Here is a 25534-nt window from a genome sequence, read left to right on the forward strand (position 1 = left end):
GAAGTTTCTAGGTTAGGTTAGGTAAATGCTCTTAAGTCCTGCAGAAAACCAACCTAGCCCGGGGGGGTTAGCTTCAGGTTAGTCTAATGCTAATTTTCGCTCAGAATTTGAGTTTCTTGACCTAAAAAACCTATATTTTGATATATAACAAGATATATATTAGAAAAAATGAACTTAACCCCTGCGGGCCACCAACCTAGCCCGCTGGGGCTAGCTTCAGATTAGTCTAATGCTTATTTTAGCTCTAAATTTGAGTTCCTTGACCTAAAAAACTTATAATTAGATGTATCACAACATATGTATTGGGAAAAATGCACTTAACCCCTGCGGGCCACCCACCTAGCCCTCTGGGGTCGGTCCCCGACTTGCTGAATCATCTTAAATAATGTCCATATGAATAGATACAGTGTATTTAAGTTAAAACCCTAAGAAAAAAACAATTTAAGGTAAGTTTCCACATCAAAATAGATCAAAAAAGCCTAAAAACCCCATTTCCGCAGGGTTTTTCTTACCTAACCTAACCTTAAAGTAAAAAATTTTGGATTTTTTTGCCATTTAGATGTAATACCTATAGGACTAGGCTTATATACCAAGTTTGAAGGGTCTAGCTAAATATTTAGACCATTTTGCTCACGGATTACGAATAAATGTCATTACGCCCCCCCCCCTTTATAACAAAAAATAAATCCATCAAAAGCTTAAAAACAGCTTTATTAACCATCCGTACGACATTCCCTTCTAACCTCTTATTAAGTTTTTCTATATTTATTTTTGCTTTTATCAAGTATTCGCTCAAGATAATAAATAATTGTTCAACTTGTAATATTTTATCAACATTTTTTTGAGAATATGTATATCCATTCTTACTGTATTATAATTGATTAAATATATTATTCTTAAAAAGTCTCTTTATTGAACTAGGGATTGGAGTATTGGATTTGGACTTTTTTTCTTCAACTGCCACTAGTTTTTCACCAGAGGTGGATTCTTTAAAAAATTGCTCCACTAATTGTTTAGTGGGGCAAATTGTTTTCGTGAAAAATCCTCCAAAATCACATAAAAAATCTACAAAAATTAAATAAAATCTTATGTTAATAACCCTTCTATGATTTTGTTTAACTTTTGTAGATTTTTAATGTGATTTTGGTGTATTTTTCACGAACACAATTTTGCCCAACTAAGCGATTAGTGGGGCAAATTCTTTTTAAGAATCCACCTCAGGACTCGGCAGCCGTATCAGCCACACGGCGTTCAACAATCCTCAGCCACCAGACACCAAATTAATTTTTTGTTATTGCTATATCTTGATAGAAATTATACTTTAAACATTCAATAAGTTAAAATTGCTATAAGCGTGATTTTTAAACCCACATATTTGAAGACATAAGCAAAACAAACAAAAAGTACAAAATAATAATTTCTCGTAAAAGAAAAGTACTATTAAAATCAGAAATCAAATTTCTTCCAAGAAGATTTTCTTGACAGTGCAGGCAGGCAGGATTTAAAGTAAAAGGAAAACAAAAATGTTAATTTTAAATAGGTATGAGATAGAAAGTATTGTGTTAGATAAGGAAATAAAATATTACAATAGCTATTACAGAAACATTACAGATTTCATAACTAAAGATTTAACAAAATTATACTTTGTTAATTATCTATTTCAAGTAGAATTAACAATTACATATACACATTAAATAGTCATCATGATTTGATAAGATTATTATGTTTTTCTTTGAGCAAAATTTGAAGAGTTCTTTTAGAGATTTCTCTGACAGAATGGTTCGGAACTGCGGGTAGAAACATACCAAAGAATTGATAAGGTCCTGAAAAATTCAAATCACGTGGATTATTGAAAGTTAAACAAAATTGCCAAAATTAAACATCCTTTTTCTTATTTCTTTTTTGATGAAAATTCATAATGGTCTTTGTCGGAGTTTTTAGCCATTTCCCCCTACACTTCTAATGGTCCAAGTCAGGATTTAGGACATTTCCCCACCCGTTCATTCAGACAAAAATATTAGGAAGATTTACTCTCATTTTATAAACGAGTTGAAAAGCTTTGATTGAAATATTTGATTTCTTGTACCTGTTTTTAAAGCATAGCATTTGTGTAACTCCGAGCTGATGAAAGTCTGAAAAAATATCCCATTAAAAGTTATTTACCTTTATATTGCCATTTTCGGACTACAAACAAACTTTAAACTGTATTTTTTATTTTTATTTATGATTAAATTTTGTTTATAGCCCAGAAGATACCCGCAGGGGTAATTCCAAGTTCAAGTGAAAACAGCAAATAAAATTAGATTTGTTTTTAATTGCTAAATATTAAATTTAAAGAAGGTGAATCATTTATCCATTGTCATATCGTCACTGTAATCCCTGTTATTACCTCTGATGCCTGGTGTATCAGGGATGCATGGGATGGGTGATCAGGAACCAAGGAACCAGCAATTTCTGTACAAAAATATAAATATCAAAACCAAACGAACTGTTTGATAGTTATGTTTAATGGAAAATGTTAAATTATTTTTAGTATCTGTAAGAGAAACAAGGCTTATTAATTCCTACAATTCAATGTAAGATTAAAACTTGTAGTGAAATGATCATCTAAAATATAAAATTTTTGTTTATAAATAACTGTATCAATCAAAGGGTTATAAACCAAAAACACAAAAAGTAAAAATTACTTTGATGGACAAACAAACTCGAATTATATGAAACCTGCACTGTTAAAATTGAGTTTACTCCCCTCAAAACTTTTAAAACCCCTCATTTCATCCACCACAAAAAATCTTGGACGTGCTTAGACATGGTCATATTTTTTTGCTAACCTGCTGTATGTGGATTAGGTTCACTGGATGCAGGGAGAATTGAACCAACAACACTGCGGTAGAAACTTCTTAGTACCTCAATCCTCCGCGAGATGGGGACACCACGAGATTCTCTAAAACAAATGAAATAGATTTTTAAGTATCCCAGAAATAATGCAACAAGTTTTAAAGATTAGGTAATTCTTTTGAATCTTTTTATTTCCACTATGGCAAATACATTTATGATGTTTAACATGCTTTGGGGTGCTGCCACTTTTACCACTAGCAAAAGTACAGCCACTGTGTTTTTGACAAATATTGGGTGTGTTTTTGTCAATTTCGTTTTTAGCTGTATTTTTGGCAATATTTTATTATCCACTGTCAAAATTACACCTTTCCGCTGTCATAAACACAGTTTTACTGTCAAGTTCACACCCATGAAATTCAAGTATGCTGTCAAATTCACAGTTTTGATGACAAAAATACACATACTTTTAAATTAACTTTAATTATAAATATTTTGACCAAGTTGTTAAAACTTATAACTATTAATAATAGTTAAATCAATTTACTAATTGTTTAGAACAAAGCCATGTTTAAATGAAAGATTAAATAGGTGAACAACAGGATCTATAATACTTGGCATAGTTTCTTTTAAAAGTTTAGTAGAAATATTGTCAGGTCCACAACTTAGTTTAGGTTCTAGCTTTTTGAGAGTAGAAAAAATTATTTGAGGGGTGATTTTTTGAAAAACTAAATTTTCATTGAATGAAACCCCAAGGTAGTCATTAAAATCATTTTCGCAAAATGGAATTTCATCTGCTAGACTGGGACCAACATTAATAAAAAAATTGTTAAAACCTTCACAAATATCTTGAAAGTTTTCATAAGATCTGTTATCATCAGTAAAAAGATTTGGGATAGAATGCATTTGTTAATTCTTGTTAATAAGTTGATTAATTGTAGACCAAGTTATTTTTTCATGTTAGACGAAAATTCATTGAATTAAAAAAATAGTACTCTTTTTTGGCTTTCCTAGCTGCAGATTTATAAATATTATTTACAATGACAAATTTTCTATTGCTATCAACGGTTTTATCCTTAAATTTTTGTCTTAATAGCATTTCTTTTTTTCTTTCTTAGGTTTAGTAAAGCTGGTGACATCCAGGGATTTTGGGGGATAACACTTTTGTTGGGTTTTAAAGTTTTAAAAGGGATATTTTTTTTTAAAGTTTTCATTGATAACATTAGAAAAGTTTTCAAACGCACTTTCTGGATTAGTTGTAATTAATTCTATATCATCATCAAAGCCCTATAATAACAGATAAGTTTAAATTTTACTGTTAAAAAGTGCCAATTTGGAAAATTAATTTTTTAAGTTATACTATTTAACCCCAAAATAGTAATAGTTATTTCTCGCATCGTATTATAAACAGGTTTCGGCAAATATAGAATGTACAATTATAAGATTAAAACCAGATTTTTCAGTCCCGAGGTGCCGAAGGCACGGGCTAAAAAAACTGGTTTTAATCTTATGATTGTACATTTTATATTCGTAGAAAGCTGGATATAATATGATGCTAGACATAGTTTTTTCGTATGGATAAGAACCGGTTCTTATCCACCGGATTCAAATGAATACAAGAAACTTGTTTAGCATATAGTAAAAGATTATTGACATACAATAGAGATAAAGTGTAGAGTGGTGACGTTAGTTTAAACATATATTAGATTTGATATCAGAGAATGATCTTTAAATTTAAATTCTATTTAATTCTTTTTCACATATTTTGGCTTTGAATCAGATTTAACACCAACATGTTTAGGCAGTTAGCTGTCGATATCACTTATGGTATAAGTAAACGAATTTTCACTTTTAGGATAATAAGTTAACCACACAGGTTTTTCACCTTCCTTGATGGTCATGTTAATGTCACCATTTTTCTATATGTAATAGATGTATTAAATATTATGGATAAATAAGTAGGTATAAATTTAATAGATGTATATTTGTCAATATGTAGGTGTATAATTGACAAATTATAAATTTAATAGATGTATTTTTGTCAATATGTAGGTGTATAATTGACAGCAAAACTGTGAATATGCCAGTGCAATAACTGTATTTTTGTCATACCCCCTAAAAACGCAGGTGTGAATTTGACAGTAAAACTGTGTTTATGACAGCAAATCACTGTGTTTATGACAGTAATATCACTGTATTTTTGCTAGTGGTAAATCTGCCATGTACCCCATGCTTTGCTTCACTGTATATAACAACATTGAGTGTTATTTTATTTAGATTAACTACGCCATAATTACAAGGTTATACATCCAACAAATTTATAATATTATTAAGTCTATGGAAGTGGCGTGCACACCAATTCAAAAGGGAGGTTTGATACAATTAGGGGATGAGAAAGAGAAAACAGACCTTCCAAATTTAGGGGGGTTTGTCACTCCAAAACAGTGCGCTGCTGGTCTACGGTATGTTTTATAACTATCATGAAAATATATTTTATTGCAGACACATTAAGTTCTGCAAGGTGAAAAATCTCAAACTTCAGTGATGCCTCAAGTCTCCAAAGACAATTGGAGAACCATTGTGCGTGGCCTACACTCTACAAAGAAGAGATAATTACCTTTGTAGATCAGATATCTGTGGGCACATACAAGCAAGCACACGCTTCTTCTGACAATTTACAAGCACAAAACCTAAGGTGTATAAAATTATCAATTAAAAGGTTCGAAAAATATCATTTTGTACATAGAGAATGAAACTGATTTTAAGAACTTAAAAAAAACATGGATCCTAAGCATTAAGACAATGAACGATAAATTTCTGTACAAACCTAACGATGATAAACAAAATTACCCTTTAGATAAAATTATTGATTTTAAAAGTTTGGACACTTCTAGTTAATGAACCAACCAATCAGAATTTAACAAAAGTACCTCAAAAGTTTGTAAGCAAACGAAAAAGAAAGGTGATTATACAACTTTGGGTATCAATGTCCCTCCTCACTTGGAAAATAAGTATATTAAAATTATCTAGGTACAGTCAAATATCAAGCCAAACTTTAGAAAAATCTACCAGCAGTTTTAGAGGTCTTAAATCTAAGTATGTAGAGTTAAATTACCTAAAATGCTTGTATCAATGTGTAAACTCGGTGGTATACATCTTGGAATCAAAGCCTATAAATAAGGTTAAATTTATTTCCGTAAATATCGTTTAAAATTATTAACAAATTAGCTCATTTCGTCAATTTATACATTTTGGAATTGTTCTATTGTTTCAAACTTTGCATGGTGATTCCTATAACAGTTAGATACGATTTAGGAAGCGTAGCAACTCTATAATCGTTTCCAGAAAGTCCGCACGTCCATTGAAAACTTGCTGCTTCTTCACTATTGGACAATTTTAATTTTTAAAGATATAATTATCCTATTTATATGATTTTGGAATAATGATTCCTAGAACAACAAGGTACAATATTATAAGCGAGACTTCTCTATCCCTTCATGTTAGATTTGTTTTGCAAATAAAAAAATTTAAGCTTCTTTGTTAATTTTAATACCTGTGAGGTTTGGAGAATGTTTGAAATAGATGACCAATGTGTTCCTATGACAAGTAGACATTTAAAACTTTTCAAATGTATAAAGTATGATTAAATAGGAAGAGTTCCTATTATAGACAACTTTTTGTGGATAGTAAACTCTAAAACAAAGATTAATTACAGTTTTACTGGCCCCAAGGGGATGAAGTCCCAGGCTAACAAAAGTAGTATTAATATCATGATGTTTATTTTTTTTTATTGTAGAAAATTGTCTATAATACGAAACGATACATGATTTTTCATTAAAATTGAATCATGATATTACATAGGTATTAAGTAAGATTACCTATTGAAGTTTGTATTTCTGGTAAAGATGGAAGCGGTCCACATAACACAGCAACCTAAATAATTATTCAGTAATGAGAATTAATTGTTTTTGTTTTTATATAGTAAGAATAAGCATACAATATATTTCTCGGAGCCGGCTCCGAGAGCCAGTCGGCTCCGAAAATTGAAATTCATAATGTATTATAAGTAAACTTATTGACAAAGGCAAAATAATAAAGTTTGAATTAATTCAAAATACTATGGTAATGTGGTATCCGCCGAGGATCAATGGCAGACACCGGAGTTCAATTAGATTACGGCAGTGTGACAGACGTGGACACCTTACTATAGAGAAGCTACGCTTCTCTAGCTTTCACGAGATAATGATCAACATCTACTTTCAGTTGTCACTTTATTGAAGGGTTAAGAGATACTGCAGTTATATACAACAAACAATAATTACATGGATAGGAATAAATAATCATAACATAAAAGCATAAATAATACATATACAATGGTCAGTTTGGGCAATAATGATTCCCCCATCCCTGGAAAGGGTGGGGGAGAATTAAGAATACAGTTAACCATAATAAACATGACAGATTCAAATCATTAATTCTAAGCATAGGGAGGGGGTCACTAGACCCCTTCCCCAGGACTCGGGGGAGGGCCATTGACCCTCCACCGAACCCCAGATCAGGGGTGCCATAGACATGGCTCACGGTTGCCGAATACCACAACTCTCCCCTCGGAAGGCTGGGAGATGGTTTCCCTACCAGACTTCCGACAGTGGTTGAGGCCTTCGGCCCGCTCCTTAGGGCTAAAAATATATACAAACGATAATGATTCAATGGAATCCTAGTGGTGAGTATCTTCTTAGGGTTGATGGGCTCCCAATGTGGGGTAGAAGGCAGAGGCTGCCTTGGGTTGGATACGTTGGTCAGCGCCGGCAGGTATCAGGTTTGGTGGTGGCACATTTGTTGCTGGGACGGTCAGCAGTGGGACCTGCGGGTTGTTGTTGGCAGCGGCTGGGGCACTGGCTGCCAGGTTGAGTGTTTGAGCAGCGGCCTGTCCTCCTGAGGGGCCGCGGGGCCTGCCAGAAGGCGGTCCTGGTCTACCTGGGCGGTCATGCCCGCTGTCCGTTGATTTCATAGACACCATTTCCTCGGCTGCTTCCCTGCCGATGGGAATGGCATCCCAGTCCACTGAAAAGTCCCGGGACTTGGCATGGTTGAGCCTGGCTCTAGCCATCGCCTTCTTATACAAGGCTGGGTGGTACAGGAACACTTGTGATATCGCATTCAGGGCTGCCCGGACTCCTCCTTGTGCTGCTGCCAGAGAAATGATGGTGAGGTCCCCCAGCAGTTTGAGGATCAGCAGCAGCAAGCACAAGATGGCGGCGCCATCTCCCCACTCGTGGATGGCTTGTCTAAATCCTGCCCAGACATCCAGGGCTGCCTCTCCTTCCTCCGCCAGTCGGTCAATGTTGTAGGACACTATCCCATGGTCTCCTGTGGCCGAACAGCTGCCTTGCTGAACGCAGGAGCCATAGGATAGGCCGGTCAGCATGGCACTCTTGTATGCTGGGAACGCCAGCAGTTGTTGCCAGTCGTTCAACTCAGCCTGTGAATACAAACCACCTGAACTGAAGTCATCTAAGGGGTCTGTCAACAACTGCTTAGGCGTATCCAGCGGGGGTGGCCTTTTCTTGGGAGCAGGGGTTAACTCTATCCAGCCTTCCTCTGCGTGCACAGTCAGGGGGTAGGTGGAGGAACAGGGAATCTTGGTGGCGTGCTCACTGTATACCCGCGTCACGGCGTCTACAAAACCTGTAGGCTCCACTGGCACTTTGTCCCAACACTCCTTGTGTTCGCAGACAACATACTTGTGCCTTTGGCAGGTCAGCTGCAGCAGGATGTCTCCCCTCAGTACCGAGAACGTGCTCCCCTGGACACGCACCGGGTGGGCCGGATCTAGTTGCTGGAGCTTCCAGCAGTTGGCCGCTACTTCTTCTGCTGCAGTGCTCCTCATGCGGGTTTCCAGGGTGAATCCAATATAACCTGCATGGATCTGTGCTTGGAGGGGAACGTCAACATCCCTGGCCGACACTCGGGGCAGCGCAGCCGCGGCTGGGTCAGCTGCCACAAACAGCGCTGGATGGTTGGTGGCATGGGCCTCGAAGTCGCAGTTCACAATTGAGGTGGGGCTGGTCATGTTGATGAAAAACTGGGCCTGATGGTCAACCAGATATGCATCCCTCACCAGGCTGGGCTGGAGGCTGCGGATCAGCCTCAAGGGGCAATCTCTTCCCAGGTGGTCCCACACGTAGGTTGCTTCCCCAGTGATACAGGACAGCTCTGAATGGGGACAATCGAGGGTCAGGTGGTCAGACTGGGACTCCACCCGTCCATCCTCCACCACATAGGTCTCCTCCTTGACCAGCAGCCGCCGCTCCTGGAGCACTAATTCATTGCGGTAGAGCTGGCCCTCAAAGTGGACGTCCTCCCCCTCGCAACCCACCCCCTCGGGGCTGTTGACGAGGGCGCCCACTACATCAACGGTGAAGAACAGGGGGTGGTTCAGCTGGAACGTCAGTGGCTGGGTCTTGCCTGGCAACGTGTATACTCGGTTCCTGGCCAGGTCTCGGCACGCTTCTGGGTCTATCTTGGTTGGCCTCATGAGGGTGGGGACCGAGGTCACCTTGAGGTGACCCCATACCCCACACCTGAATGTCCACTGGGACACGGTGAGCTGACAGCTGAACCCAGTGGTTTCCCTCACCTTGACTTGCTGCAGGACGTGGATGTCGTGGCCCAGGGGCACCTCCTGGTGTAGGGGCTCCGTGTCACACATCTTTTCTTTGTTGTAAGACGTGACATGGGTGGGGTTGGCACAGTCCCACCCCACCAGGACGTAGCTGGTTGTAGGCCACACGGCTGCCAGCAGGAGGCCCCACAGGACCATCCACCAATGGGAGAGGCTTCCAGGTAACCATCTTCCTCGTGCACGCGGCTGGGGATCTCCGGCTCTGGTCACGGCTGCTTCTTGGGGCTGGACACGGCTGGGCTGCTCCTGGCTAGACACAAATTTCCATTGAGCGTTATCTGTATGCGGCCGAGGCACCCCGATACCCTCCCCAATGACAGACTGGCAAGCGACTGGCACTTGCCTGGGTGTCGGCTCCCCTAGCCCTAAATGCTCCCTTCCCTGGTCCAAGGCATGCCCAGTGGCATGGGGCTGAAGTGCATGTGGCACAGGCTCGCCCTTACTCAATGCCCTCCCCTGCCCTAGGAACTCAGGTGCATGTGGCACAGGCAAGCCCTTATTTTCCCAATTTTCAATCTCCCCAGCCTCAAGTGCAGGGGGCACAGGCAAGGCTGGGTGTTTACAAGGTTTTGGATTCAATACATTTAACAAATTCAACTTATCCTGATGGTGAGCCGCCGGGTTCCCTTGGCTGGTAGAGAGCTCTGGATGGCATGTAGCTGGACTCTCCCTGCAGGCTGGTGGCGCTGGCTGGCTTGTAGCTGGGCTCTCCCTGCAGGCTGGTGGCGCTGGCTGGCTGGGGGTGACGGGTGTCACCCCTTCCTCTGGGACCGCTGGCTCGTTCCAGGACTCAGGTCTCTCGGTGGCGGCGACGGTTGTCGCCCCAGACATCAGGTTGGAGGCTGGCTCGTTCCAGGATCCAGGTATCTCGGTGGCGGCGACGGTTGTCGCCCCAGGCACACGGTGGGAGGCGCTGGATAGCACCCCCCCATCATCCCAGGTGGCGACGCCGGGTGGCGTCCCATACATCGATGCAGAGGTGCTGGCTAGCACCTCCTGCCTCTCTCGTTCAGCGGCTGCCAGGGCCTCCCCATACACCGTCTCAGGGACGCTGGGCAGCGCCCCTCCACTCTTGCTGGGTAGGCTCAGTCGGGCAGGTTCCATCATGTTGAGGCTGAAAGGCTGGGGCCTCAGCACCTCTGGCTCGGCTATGTTGTTGGGCTGTATCAGCTCTGGCCCCAGATGGTTAAGACTGAAGCCTAGGCCAACCCGGTTGGGTTCAGCCGCGCCGCCCAGTACGTTGATCCTAGCTGGGACAGTTCCGAACTGCGGCATCCCATCGGCTCGGTCCGCAGCTCTGGAGGCGGCTGCTTGCGGTGGTGGTGCTGGGGGCGCGCTCCCTTCCATATGGGCCACTCTGCTGGGCTTCCCTGGAGGGGCACCTTTGTCGGCGGTGCGCCTGCGGCTGGCTACCTGGGCCCAGTCAGCTCTACACTCGGCCGCCGTGTGGCCGTCATAGTGGCAACGCTCACACTTGGCAGAACGGTCACGGCGTGGCTGGGTGCGCCTCTCCTCTAGGCTAACTTCCACAGGCGTTGGACAGTCTCGAGCTCGGTGGCCTCTCCCCTGGCAGCGGTAGCAGCGGCCTGGAACCTTGTCATCTGGAGCGACCTTCCCCATCTGGTGGAGACCCGGAGCCAAGGAGCCAATCTCCATTGGCTCCGACTCATCATATTGGGGCAACTGGATGCAGGCAGATCCAGTCAGCCCGTCGGTCGAGTCCACTAAGCACACACCTTCCTTCAGTTGCTTAGTAACCATGGTCACGGTGAACATGGCCTTGCGAGTGTACTCAGGTACACTCGCAATTTCATGGTTCATCATGAGGCGTTTTACATTGGCGTTACGAATTCCACGGTTTAATTCGTCCACCAACAATTCAAGATCCTCATGATTGTAGGCGTCCCTATACAAGGCGCACTTTGTTGATATGTACGCCTGTATAGGTTCTGTCGAGTGTTGCTTGTAGTCCCTAAACGCTTGTTTAAGCGTTTGGGACTCAAAAGCAGGGCGAAATAACAATTCACACTCGGTCTTGACCTGCTCGTAGGTCAAGGCTTGGCCTGCCTCGCCAAACAGATGGGACGCCATTTCCGCCGCTTGCCCTACCAATGACAGTAGTAGGGCGTTGCGGCGGTTGAGGGAATCATGAGGTGGCACGCGGTAAGCCGCCCATGACATCTCCAGTCGGCGGATATGTGCCGACCAGGACTGCTTGGGCGGCCCTCTATACTCCGGCAGATTGCTCAGCATCAGCTTGCGGTACTCGGCTGGGGCCGGCTGAGGGTCATCCTGGAGCCATCCTGGGGCTTGGTCACCTCCTGGGGCTTGATGCTGGTCCATTAGGTCAACGGTGAAACGGCGGGCACAAAGTTATACAGGACTACAATGAATGGGTTGTCACTTGAGGCTTCCTAGCCTAACAGCCAACACTGTTTGTATCACTAGGTTGGGAGTTTTAGTTGCAAAGGTATAACTTAGCTGTACTTATCAATAGTTAGGTGTTGAGGTAGATAGATGTTGAGGGTCTGAACTGCTGTCAGGAACTGATTGGGTTTTCCCTTATCACACTAGAGCTAGGAGGAAAGAAACTTGCAATTCTTTATTTGCTAAAAATACCCCTGTTAGATGCTATGGAGTAGCTCTGCTCTGGTGTGAAAGTGTGTGTGTGTGTGTGTGTGTGTGTGTGTGTGCGTGGAATCTTCTGTCCTTGTAACGCGCGTTCGCGCCGTCAAATCCGCGCACACGGGGAAAACGCGCTCTCACCCCTCAGCTCGCTCCCTCATTGGTCCGCTTCGTCCGTTGGATTTATGATGTTTTCCGCACTTTGTTGCGCTACCCGTGAATGGCGCTCTGTATATCCGATCGCTAGCTCCACACTACAGACGGACTTAGCCTAGTGTGGGTAGGAAGGGGGAAGCGCGTGAGGGGACGGGGGTAACTCCGTCCGTTCCCACTGTGAGGGAGGGGGTAACTGTGTGCTGGTGTAATGGGGCCTCTGCTTCTTAATCTTAGGCTTATCTGTTATATAACCCTGATTGTATTTGTCTTCAAATGGAGAGGGGCCCCCTCCCCTTCCCTTGGAATAAGGGGTGTATTTGTTATTGTGCTGTGGGCTTGAGATTGTTTTGATTATATTACATCTAACTTTTATTGCTGTCCTTATCACAATTGCATAACAGATTTGTTGACCAACTCTGTTCTATTTTTAGCTGTTATCACAATAAACAGTAATCCAAGCCTGTTCTATTCTTAGATTTATCACAACACAACAATTTGTTTGCCAAGCTTTGCTCATAAATCTATTGTTTGGTCATCACATTAGGGTGGTAATCCCTGCAAATGTGATATAATATCTGTCTTCTAGATGGGTGGCTGCGTTGTAGCTTCTCAGGATACTCGGGGTTGACGTAGTTTTTCTCTGTTCTGGTGCACTACACCCGTATGTTAGCTCGCAGCTTGCAGCTATGTGGCATGTATCAGCCTATCGGCGGCAGGGAATGTCCCGTCCTGCTAGCGCCACTGGTTCGGATCCTGCTATTTCTTGCAGTAAAGTTGGCCTATTTTCAGCCGTCTACACGTATTTGGCTTGTTTCAGCCGGTCCGCAGGCCTGTTTCAGCCCTTTTGGCGCTCAATTCTCCGTTAGATATCAGCGCTGCTCGCGGTTATTCGTCAGATTTCGCTGTTTTGCTTCCACAACTGCCGGATGCAGAGTTAAACTTTGCTGTCCAGGGTGGGTAATTCAGGTTGCTTGCGTCAGTTTTGCCAGATTCACTGCTGGGAGTACCTTAGCCTCAGATGCGCGTCTGCTCTACACTTGTGGTTCGCCGTAATCTCACACAGCTGTCACCAAAGTTGTGGTATCCGCCGAGGATCAATGGCAGACACCGGAGTTCAATTAGATTACGGCAGTGTGACAGACGTGGACACCTTACTATAGAGAAGCTACGCTTCTCTAGCTTTCACGAGATAATGATCAACATCTACTTTCAGTTGTCACTTTATTGAAGGGTTAAGAGATACTGCAGTTATATACAACAAACAATAATTACATGGATAGGAATAAATAATCATAACATAAAAGCATAAATAATACATATACAATGGTCAGTTTGGGCAATAATGATTCCCCCATCCCTGGAAAGGGTGGGGGAGAATTAAGAATACAGTTAACCATAATAAACATGACAGATTCAAATCATTAATTCTAAGCATAGGGAGGGGGTCACTAGACCCCTTCCCCAGGACTCGGGGGAGGGCCATTGACCCTCCACCGAACCCCAGATCAGGGGTGCCATAGACATGGCTCACGGTTGCCGAATACCACAGTAATTCAGAATTCTATACCTGTACAATTGAAGTAAGACGACATATAACAAGTCGAAATGGAACTGTTGGGCTCTAAAAAAGTATTTCAATAATTCAACAATAAGCCAAATGAAGAATACACATTAATTAACATATCACAAGTTCCACTATTCATTTTTACGACCAACAAATAGTTTAATTTTTACCTTTATTGGTAGGAAGACAGGTGTATCTGACATTGTAACACTTGGTTCTGTATACACATACACAGAAAGTATGGATAGCTCGTCACTGTGTAAACTCCACCAGTTATTGGTAGCACAAACTAAAAAAAAAAGATTAGTGTTCATGATAACTGATGCTTTTCTGAAATGAAAAAAAAATTACTGTCCATTCATAAATAGACATTTTCTGAAAATTGCGATCTAAAAATTTAAGAATCCAATGAAAAAAGAAAAAGAATGAAAATTTCACTTATACAGACACACATACAGCTTGCTTCTTTTGCAAATATACTAAAAATTACTGCATAGAATGATTAAAATTTATCCTAAGAAAATTGCCATTTTACAAAAAATACAGGAAAACTTTTGTTCTAGTAACTTGCTAAACAGACATCCAATTACTGTATAGAACGACAGCAAATTAATTGGGAGAAATAAGGACCAAATTGTCCACATGCACAGGTGAATCTTTAAATATAAGAGGCACAGTGAAAGCTTTAAATGTTTAATAATACTTGAAGACAGACATACAATTGCTATTAACATGGACAATCAATTTTAATAAATAACATGCATATTATTTACCTATTCGTCCAGCAACAAAAACTGCTCCATATGTACTGTCAACTGCCTGTAAAATTGGAGAATTAACTTGTGAAAGGAAAATATTGTAAATTGCATAAAAATTATATAAATCTATCTTTCTTTTAAAGTCTATTTAAATGCTTAATAAACTTTAGATAGTTAAACAAAGACCAATAATAAAAATGTTAAAAAATGATAAGTAAACAAATAAAAAACAAGTAAAACCAAAGTCAAATTCAAATAGCTTTTATTTTTTTGTACATTCTTAAAGAATAAAGAAATGTAAGTACCTCTGTAAAATTTTCTAAATGGTTGGAGACTTGTGATTGGTCAGGATATATAGCAATATCTGCTCCACCAATTACATCACAGAACAGCGCAGTATCCTCACTAAAAATAAATAATCTATAAATGGTTGGAGACTTGTGATTGGTCAGGATATATTACATTATCTGCTCCACCAATCACATAACTGAACAGTGCAGTATCCTCACTAAAAACAAATAATCTATACCTAAATGGTTGGAGACTTGTGATTGGTCAAGATATATACCAATATCTACTCCACCAATCACAGAACAGCTATCATATCGACTGCTAAAGTTTAAAAACATTTCAAAATTAACTGCTGAACCAATTTCTAGGTGAATGCTTAAGGTTTGCATTCACTAAAAAGTAGTGAAAAACAGGAAAGCTTTCGAGTGCATAAAAATAAGTATTTAAATGCTGAAAAAAATTGGGAAATAAAGCAGTTAATGTTGAACATTGGCGATTACCTTGGTTGAAGTCCTGATAGAAGAAAGTCGATCATAGGAAAAACTGCCCTCATATCTTTCTTAATTCGATCTAAAATACATCATCATATTAACCAGTTTAAGGTAACGTTTAGAAATTTTAAGCTAGTGCTCATTGAACCTTGTCTACCTATTCAATGAACAAATTATATTTTTACTTAGAATTAAAATTACCTATATGTCTTAATGATACAAGATCATCTATTCCAGAAAGCAGAATCATGCTCTGAAAAACAAACAACAAAATTGGATTTGGGTGAAAGAATTTTGCCGCATTTTTTATTTATTTTTAAAGCTACTATTTCAGAAAAAACGGGCGTTAATTAGGGTCTTGAAATATATAAAAATTAAGTGGTTGGGCTGACTACCCTTTACCAACATACGATAAACTATCCTCCTGTATTTTTAATTTATTTACTTTACTCAACTATGCCCTTTGAAAGAAAAATCTTCAATTTTTAGAGGCGGCTTCCTGGCCTAGTGACATTTAAATTACCTGAAAAATGTTATCAAGCAGTGTGTGGATGTAAAATTCGGATACTGATTCATTTGATAAACAAATTATCAACCTGAATAAATTCACCATTTATCAAGTTCTTATCTCTTCCTTTACCTTTTATTTCCAAGCTACAAAAGGCAGATTTAATCACACTTGTACCAAAAGTTAACCACTTTATCGTTTGCTAAAAAAAACTTCGGGTACTTTTACTGAATTTTTTTATTAAGGTTCTAAACAAGTTGTGTCCAAACATTTCACTACAGAAGGGTGATTTTTTCATTAAATTATCGTTCATTGTCTTATTCCTTTAGATTCCTAGGTAAATTGATACGATTTTTTGTTTAACAACAATGTTTTTTTACCTGATACTGTTATGATAATCTCTCCAATGTATCCGACAATCGCTAAAAAAAATGCATCAATGACATTAAATTTTTAGTAGCAAAATTTGTTATCATGTTTTTGGCCATAAATCTTTCTAAAATCCTTAAAAAAACAGACCTTTTTCGACCTAAGATAATAAAACAGTTTCTGCACAAGCCCAAGTATTTTTATTTTTCTATTTTATGGTTAAATAAACAGATCTATAGTAAAGATGTATATACAGACAACTGCCTTCCTTTCTTTTTCAAAGACCTCTTTCGTCTGCTTCTAAATTATTTTCTGTTACTTGGCTGTGTTAATTTAAGCGACACCATTGCAGTTGATTTTTAATGACCCAATATAGAAAGGTTGCATGCACAAGGCGGTTACGATGAGGAGAAACAGTTATTTGACCCTTTATCCCTCTAGTGTATTACTTTAATATCAAATAGATAATTGAACACATAAAAACTATTTATGAATGAATTTGAATACATTTTCCACTATGGTTTCCAAACCGACTAATATCTGTTGGATTAGAACCGGTTCTCACCCATAAAGAAAAATCACGTATTGCATCGAATTGCAGACAATTAAAATAAATTTCTCAAAATTAATAGGCATCTTTTCCATTATTATAATTTTTCATTTTAATATCCACGGAACAATGTGATTTATAAATAACTTATCTTATTTAATCTTTTCTTGCAGTAAGTGTGGTATCCGCCGAGGATCAATGGCAGACACCGGAGTTCAATTAGATTACGGCAGTGTGACAGACGTGGACACCTTACTATAGAGAAGCTACGCTTCTCTAGCTTTCACGAGATAATGATCAACATCTACTTTCAGTTGTCACTTTATTGAAGGGTTAAGAGATACTGCAGTTATATACAACAAACAATAATTACATGGATAGGAATAAATAATCATAACATAAAAGCATAAATAATACATATACAATGGTCAGTTTGGGCAATAATGATTCCCCCATCCCTGGAAAGGGTGGGGGAGAATTAAGAATACAGTTAACCATAATAAACATGACAGATTCAAATCATTAATTCTAAGCGTAGGGAGGGGGTCACTAGACCCCTTCCCCAGGACTCGGGGGAGGGCCATTGACCCTCCACCGAACCCCAGATCAGGGGTGCCATAGACATGGCTCACGGTTGCCGAATACCACAACTCTCCCCTCGGAAGGCTGGGAGATGGTTTCCCTACCAGACTTCCGACAGTGGTTGAGGCCTTCGGCCCGCTCCTTAGGGCTAAAAATATATACAAACGATAATGATTCAATGGAATCCTAGTGGTGAGTATCTTCTTAGGGTTGATGGGCTCCCAATGTGGGATAGAAGGCAGATGCTGCCTTGGGTTGGATACGTTGGTCAGCGCCGGCAGGTATCAGGTTTGGTGGTGGCACATTTGTTGCTGGGACGGTCAGCAGTGGGACCTGCGGGTTGTTGTTGGCAGCGGCTGGGGCACTGGCTGCCAGGTTGAGTGTCTGAGCAGCGGCCTGTCCTCCTGAGGGGCCGCGGGGCCTGCCAGAAGGCGGTCCTGGTCTACCTGGGCGGTCATGCCCGCTGTCCGTTGATTTCATAGACACCATTTCCTCGGCTGCTTCCCTGCCGATGGGAATGGCATCCCAGTCCACTGAAAAGTCCCGGGACTTGGCATGGTTGAGCCTGGCTCTAGCCATCGCCTTCTTATACAAGGCTGGGTGGTACAGGAACACTTGTGATATCGCATTCAGGGCTGCCCGGACTCCTCCTTGTGCTGCTGCCAGAGAAATGATGGTGAGGTCCCCCAGCAGTTTGAGGATCAGCAGCAGCAAGCACAAGATGGCGGCGCCATCTCCCCACTCGTGGATGGCTTGTCTAAATCCTGCCCAGACATCCAGGGCTGCCTCTCCTTCCTCCGCCAGTCGGTCAATGTTGTAGGACACTATCCCATGGTCTCCTGTGGCTGAACAGCTGCCTTGCTGAACGCAGGAGCCATAGGATAGGCCGGTCAGCATGGCACTCTTGTATGCTGGGAACGCCAGCAGTTGTTGCCAGTCGTTCAACTCAGCCTGTGAATACAAACCACCTGAACTGAAGTCATCTAAGGGGTCTGTCAACAACTGCTTAGGCGTATCCAGCGGGGGTGGCCTTTTCTTGGGAGCAGGGGTTAACTCTATCCAGCCTTCCTCTGCGTGCACAGTCAGGGGGTAGGTGGAGGAACAGGGAATCTTGGTGGCGTGCTCACTGTATACCCGTGTCACGGCGTCTACAAAACCTGTGGGCTCCACTGGCACTTTGTCCCAACACTCCTTGTGTTCGCGGACAACATACTTGTGCCTTTGGCAGGTCAGCTGCAGCAGGATGTCTCCCCTCAGTACCGAGAACGTGCTCCCCTGGACACGCACCGGGTGGGCCGGATCTAGTTGCTGGAGCTTCCAGCAGTTGGCCGCTACTTCTTCTGCTGCAGTGCTCCTCATGCGGGTTTCCAGGGTGAATCCAATATAACCTGCATGGATCTGTGCTTGGAGGGGAACGTCAACATCCCTGGCCGACACTCGGGGCAGCGCAGCTGCGGCTGGGTCAGCTGCCACAAACAGCGCTGGATGGTTGGTGGCATGGGCCTCGAAGTCGCAGTTCACAATTGAGGTGGGGCTGGTCATGTTGATGAAAAACTGGGCCTGATGGTCAACCAGATATGCATCCCTCACCAGGCTGGGCTGGAGGCTGCGGATCAGCCTCAAGGGGCAATCTCTTCCCAGGTGGTCCCACACGTAGGTTGCTTCCCCAGTGATACAGGACAGCTCTGAATGGGGACAATCGAGGGTCAGGTGGTCAGACTGGGACTCCACCCGTCCATCCTCCACCACATAGGTCTCCTCCTTGACCAGCAGCCGCCGCTCCTGGAGCACTAATTCATTGCGGTAGAGCTGGCCCTCAAAGTGGACGTCCTCCCCCTCGCAACCCACCCCCTCGGGGCTGTTGACGAGGGCGCCCACTACATCAACGGTGAAGAACAGGGGGTGGTTCAGCTGGAACGTCAGTGGCTGGGTCTTGCCTGGCAACGTGTATACTCGGTTCCTGGCCAGGTCTCGGCACGCTTCTGGGTCTATCTTGGTTGGCCTCATGAGGGTGGGGACCTAGGTCACCTTGAGGTGACCCCATACCCCACACCTAAATGTCCACTGGGACACGGTGAGCTGACAGCTGAACCCAGTGGTTTCCCTCACCTTGACTTGCTGCAGGACGTGGATGTCGTGGCCCAGGGGCACCTCCTGGTGTAGGGGCTCCGTGTCACACATCTTTTCTTTGTTGTAAGACGTGACATGGGTGGGGTTGGCACAGTCCCACCCCACCAGGACGTAGCTGGTTGTAGGCCACACGGCTGCCAGCAGGAGGCCCCACAGGACCATCCACCAATGGGAGAGGCTTCCAGGTAACCATCTTCCTCGTGCACGCGGCTGGGGATCTCCGGCTCTGGTCACGGCTGCTTCTTGGGGCTGGACACGGCTGGGCTGCTCCTGGCTAGACGCAAATTTCCATTGAGCGTTATCTGTATGCGGCCGAGGCACCCCGATACCCTCCCCAATGACAGACTGGCAAGCGACTGGCACTTGCCTGGGTGTCAGCTCCCCTAGCCCTAAATGCTCCCTTCCCTGGTCCAAGGCATGCCCAGTGGCATGGGGCTGAAGTGCATGTGGCACAGGCTCGCCCTTACTCAATGCCCTCCCCTGCCCTAGGAACTCAGGTGCATGTGGCACAGGCAAGCCCTTATTTTCCCAATTTTCAATCTCCCCAGCCTCAAGTGCAGGGGGCACAGGCAAGGCTGGGTGTTTACAAGGTTTTGGATTCAATACATTTAACAAATTCAACTTATCCTGATGGTGAGCCGCTGGGTTCCCTTGGCTGGTAGAGAGCTCTGGATGGCATGTAGCTGGACTCTCCCTGCAGGCTGGTGGCGCTGGCTGGCTTGTAGCTGGGCTCTCCCTGCAGGCTGGTGGCGCTGGCTGGCTGGGGGTGACGGGTGTCACCCCTTCCTCTGGGACCGCTGGCTCGTTCCAGGACTCAGGTCTCTCGGTGGCGGCGACGGTTGTCGCCCCAGACATCAGGTTGGAGGCTGGCTCGTTCCAGGATCCAGGTATCTCGGTGGCGGCGACGGTTGTCGCCCCAGGCACACGGTGGGAGGCGCTGGATAGCACCCCCCCATCATCCCAGGTGGCGACGCCGGGTGGCGTCCCATACATCGATGCAGAGGTGCTGGCTAGCACCTCCTGCCTCTCTCGTTCAGCGGCTGCCAGGGCCTCCCCATACACCGTCTCAGGGACGCTGGGCAGCGCCCCTCCACTCTTGCTGGGTAGGCTCAGTCGGGCAGGTTCCATCATGTTGAGGCTGAAAGGCTGGGGCCTCAGCACCTCTGGCTCGGCTATGTTGTTGGGCTGTATCAGCTCTGGCCCCAGATGGTTAAGACTGAAGCCTAGGCCAACCCGGTTGGGTTCAGCCGCGCCGCCCAGTACGTTGATCCTAGCTGGGACAGTCCCGAACTGCGGCATCCCATCGGCTCGGTCCGCAGCTCTGGAGGCGGCTGCTTGCGGTGGTGGTGCTGGGGGCGCGCTCCCTTCCATATGGGCCACTCTGCTGGGCTTCCCTGGAGGGGCACCTTTGTCGGCGGTGCGCCTGCGGCTGGCTACCTGGGCCCAGTCAGCTCTACACTCGGCCGCCGTGTGGCCGTCATAGTGGCAACGCTCACACTTGGCAGAACGGTCACGGCGTGGCTGGGTGCGCCTCTCCTCTAGGCTAACTTCCACAGGCGTTGGACAGTCTCGAGCTCGGTGGCCTCTCCCCTGGCAGCGGTAGCAGCGGCCTGGAACCTTGTCATCTGGAGCGACCTTCCCCATCTGGTGGAGACCCGGAGCCAAGGAGCCAATCTCCATTGGCTCCGACTCGTCATATTGGGGCAACTGGATGCAGGCAGATCCAGTCAGCCCGTCGGTCGAGTCCACTAAGCACACACCTTCCTTCAGCTGCTTAGTAACCATGGTCACGGTGAACATGGCCTTGCGAGTGTACTCAGGTACACTCGCAATTTCATGGTTCATCATGAGGCGTTTTACATTGGCGTTACGAATTCCACGGTTTAATTCGTCCACCAACAATTCAAGATCCTCATGATTGTAGGCGTCCCTATACAAGGCGCACTTTGTTGATATGTACGCCTGTATAGGTTCTGTCGAGTGTTGCTTGTAGTCCCTAAACGCTTGTTTAAGCGTTTGGGACTCAAAAGCAGGGCGAAATAACAATTCACACTCGGTCTTGACCTGCTCGTAGGTCAAGGCTTGGCCTGCCTCGCCAAACAGATGGGACGCCATTTCCGCCGCTTGCCCTACCAATGACAGTAGTAGGGCGTTGCGGCGGTTGAGGGAATCATGAGGTGGCACGCGGTAAGCCGCCCATGACATCTCCAGTCGGCGGATATGTGCCGACCAGGACTGCTTGGGCGGCCCTCTATACTCCGGCAGATTGCTCAGCATCAGCTTGCGGTACTCGGCTGGGGCCGGCTGAGGGTCATCCTGGAGCCATCCTGGGGCTTGGTCACCTCCTGGGACTTGATGCTGGTCCATTAGGTCAACGGTGAAACGGCGGGCACAAAGTTATACAGGACTACAATGAATGGGTTGTCACTTGAGGCTTCCTAGCCTAACAGCCAACACTGTTTGTATCACTAGGTTGGGAGTTTTAGTTGCAAAGGTATAACTTAGCTGTACTTATCAATAGTTAGGTGTTGAGGTAGATAGATGTTGAGGGTCTGAATTGCTGTCAGGAACTGATTGGGTTTTCCCTTATCACACTAGAGCTAGGAGGAAAGAAACTTGCAATTCTTTATTTGCTAAAAATACCCCTGTTAGATGCTATGGAGTAGCTCTGCTCTGGTGTGAAAGTGTGTGTGTGTGTGTGTGTGTGTGTGTGCGTGGAATCTTCTGTCCTTGTAACGCGCGTTCGCGCCGTCAAATCCGCGCACACGGGGAAAACGCGCTCTCACCCCTCAGCTCGCTCCCTCATTGGTCCGCTTCGTCCGTTGGATTTATGATGTTTTCCGCACTTTGTTGCGCTACCCGTGAATGGCGCTCTGTATATCCGATCGCTAGCTCCACACTACAGACGGACTTAGCCTAGTGTGGGTAGGAAGGGGGGAGCGCGTGAGGGGACGGGGGTAACTCCGTCCGTTCCCACTGTGAGGGAGGGGGTAACTGTGTGCTGGTGTAATGGGGCCTCTGCTTCTTAATCTTAGGCTTATCTGTTATATAACCCTGATTGTATTTGTCTTCAAATGGAGAGGGGCCCCCTCCCCTTCCCTTGGAATAAGGGGTGTATTTGTTATTGTGCTGTGGGCTTGAGATTGTTTTGATTATATTACATCTAACTTTTATTGCTGTCCTTATCACAATTGCATAACAGATTTGTTGACCAACTCTGTTCTATTTTTAGCTGTTATCACAATAAACAGTAATCCAAGCCTGTTCTATTCTTAGATTTATCACAACACAACAATTTGTTTGCCAAGCTTTGCTCATAAATCTATTGTTTGGTCATCACATTAGGGTGGTAATCCCTGCAAATGTGATATAATATCTGTCTTCTAGATGGGTGGCTGCGTTGTAGCTTCTCAGGATACTCGGGGTTGACGTAGTTTTTCTCTGTTCTGGTGCACTACATCCGTATGTTAGCTCGCAGCTTGCAGCTATGTGGCATGTTTCAGCCTATCGGCGGCAGGGAATGTCCCGTCCTGCTAGCGCCACTGGTTCGGATCCTGCTATTTCTTGCAGTAAAGTTGGCCTATTTTCAGCCGTCTACACGTATTTGGCTTGTTTCAGCCGGTCCGCAGGCCTGTTTCAGCCCTTTTGGCGCTCAATTCTCCGTTAGATATCAGCGCTGCTCGCGGTTATTCGTCAGATTTCGCTGTTTTGCTTCCACAACTGCCGGATGCAGAGTTAAACTTTGCTGTCCAGGGTGGGTAATTCAGGTTGCTTGCGTCAGTTTTGCCAGATTCACTGCTGGGAGTACCTTAGCCTCAGATGCGCGTCTGCTCTACACTTGTGGTTCGCCGTAATCTCACACAGCTGTCACCAAAGTTGTGGTATCCGCCGAGGATCAATGGCAGACACCGGAGTTCAATTAGATTACGGCAGTGTGACAGACGTGGACACCTTACTATAGAGAAGCTACGCTTCTCTAGCTTTCACGAGATAATGATCAACATCTACTTTCAGTTGTCACTTTATTGAAGGGTTAAGAGATACTGCAGTTATATACAACAAACAATAATTACATGGATAGGAATAAATAATCATAACATAAAAGCATAAATAATACATATACAATGGTCAGTTTGGGCAATAATGATTCCCCCATCCCTGGAAAGGGTGGGGGAGAATTAAGAATACAGTTAACCATAATAAACATGACAGATTCAAATCATTAATTCTAAGCGTAGGGAGGGGGTCACTAGACCCCTTCCCCAGGACTCGGGGGAGGGCCATTGACCCTCCACCGAACCCCAGATCAGGGGTGCCATAGACATGGCTCACGGTTGCCGAATACCACATAAGCAATACGGTTACTCATCAAGAATATTCTGCAATACTCCTTTTACTATGCATACCTTGTAATAGTGTTGAGAAGAGTGACATCATGACTGTCTCCAAACATAGAAACTCCATTCAACGAGGCCAGTAAAGCAAATGGAACTAGAAAAAAAACATAATATTAGTTTAGTAGGTAGGTTGAGTAGATTGTATGTATGAATGAATGAGTGTAAAATAAGAACTAGGAAACTGCTAGAAGGTATTTTTCCACTATTAGGGCAGGTTTAAGGCTATTAGATAACTGATATACAGCCTCGAGAAAAATAATACCTGATTTTAGTTCACCATATTTTCTTGTAAACAGTGGTAAACCACCATTTATTGAAAGACAAACTATGTAAGCCGACATTTTAAATCATTATATCTTATAAAATTATTTCTGATTAAATTGTAAAAACTAGAAAAATGAAATATAATTCAGTAATTGCTCAGTAATACTGTTAATTCAAATAAATACATTTCATATATAAATCCATATACAATACTTTTTTAAAAATTTTGGAGTTAAGTTAACATACGTGAATTTATGTGATTTCAGCTATTTTCTTTTGAAAAATGTTTAAGTGTTTTAGCAAAAAATACTTTAAAATTGTTTTTAAAAATCCACCTAGAAGAATATTCTACAGAGTAGCTAATTTTTTATATAAGTTATAATGTTGCTAAACTATTATTTTTTTCTATTTTATGATTTCTACAAAATATTTATGTATATTAACTTGTCTGCTTGAAAAAACCAAAACAACTGATACGGCAACCGCAATTTTTTTTACAATATTATTAACGTCAGCTTTTCAATAGCTTTAAGAATAACAACTTAATAGATTTAAAAATCTTTGAAAATGAAAATTAACAATAATTTTTTTTTTAGGAGAAAGCTGAATTTCAAAACTCGAAAGAAAAAAAGCCCGTCAACTAAAACCACCTGTAACCATATCAGAATGGAAAAGGGGGAATGGTTTTATTGTTGTTTGGGGGAGGGACTTAACTTTATTACAAAGACGACATTTTAACTTGTTGCAATCTTAAAGAAATTGGTGTATTTATTTCCATAAAAAAAATCACTAAACTTATTTAACAAAGTAAAAATTTGATCGGGAGGGAAAAAAGGCTACCTTAATATAGTTAAAAAGCCACTTAATAATGATCTAACATCCCTGAGATCAAGCTGTACATTAACCTTTAATAATGTGGATATTATGACAGGAGAAAAATTGTCGTCAATTTAGGTTGCTAACATGGACATAACTTATTGGTCCAGTCATCCAGAAGGAAAGGAAGAGATGGGGTATAGGTTGTTGATCCCCCCGATCTTTATTTTAGCCAGCTACAAGTTTCACTTTATTAGAGCACATGATGATCTGGTATAAGATTCAAGTAATAATACATCTTTTACAGTTAATGATGGAAAGACAGACAAACGAGCATCTAAAATCATACAGAAACTTTGCTGTAACTTAAAAGGAAATGTAAATAAAAATAATTTATTACTACAACCCTTTCTAATTAGTATACAAAAAAACAGTTGAAAATTCGTTACAATTTCTTTACAAATTATATCTCACCTAATGATATCATAAGTAAAGTAATTTATATAATAGAGT

General features: G+C 43.1%; 1 protein-coding gene across 1 annotated transcript; it reads right to left on the reverse strand.

Moving 5' to 3' along the window:
- Positions 1-1644: 1644 nt before the first annotated feature.
- Positions 1645-24303, reverse strand: fy (fuzzy planar cell polarity protein-like protein). The gene is made up of 18 exons (XM_080168009.1): positions 24204-24303; positions 23951-24035; positions 16294-16335; positions 15929-16001; positions 15607-15658; positions 15415-15484; positions 14929-15028; positions 14639-14684; positions 14036-14154; positions 13869-13922; positions 6714-6768; positions 6389-6432; positions 5951-6005; positions 5453-5525; positions 2832-2944; positions 2390-2454; positions 2087-2132; positions 1645-1823 (listed from the first exon to the last, which is right to left on the reverse strand). Exons 1-18 carry the CDS (start codon positions 24280-24282, stop codon positions 1702-1704), a joined length of 1293 nt encoding a protein of 430 aa, XP_080024135.1. The 5' UTR covers positions 24283-24303; the 3' UTR covers positions 1645-1701.
- Between the last annotated feature and the right edge of the window lie 1231 nt (positions 24304-25534).

This window comes from Acartia tonsa, chromosome 7 (genome assembly GCF_053477335.1).
Source record: "Acartia tonsa isolate MP-2025a chromosome 7, ASM5347733v1, whole genome shotgun sequence".
In the NCBI taxonomy this organism is placed as follows: Eukaryota; Metazoa; Arthropoda; class Copepoda; order Calanoida; family Acartiidae; genus Acartia; species Acartia tonsa.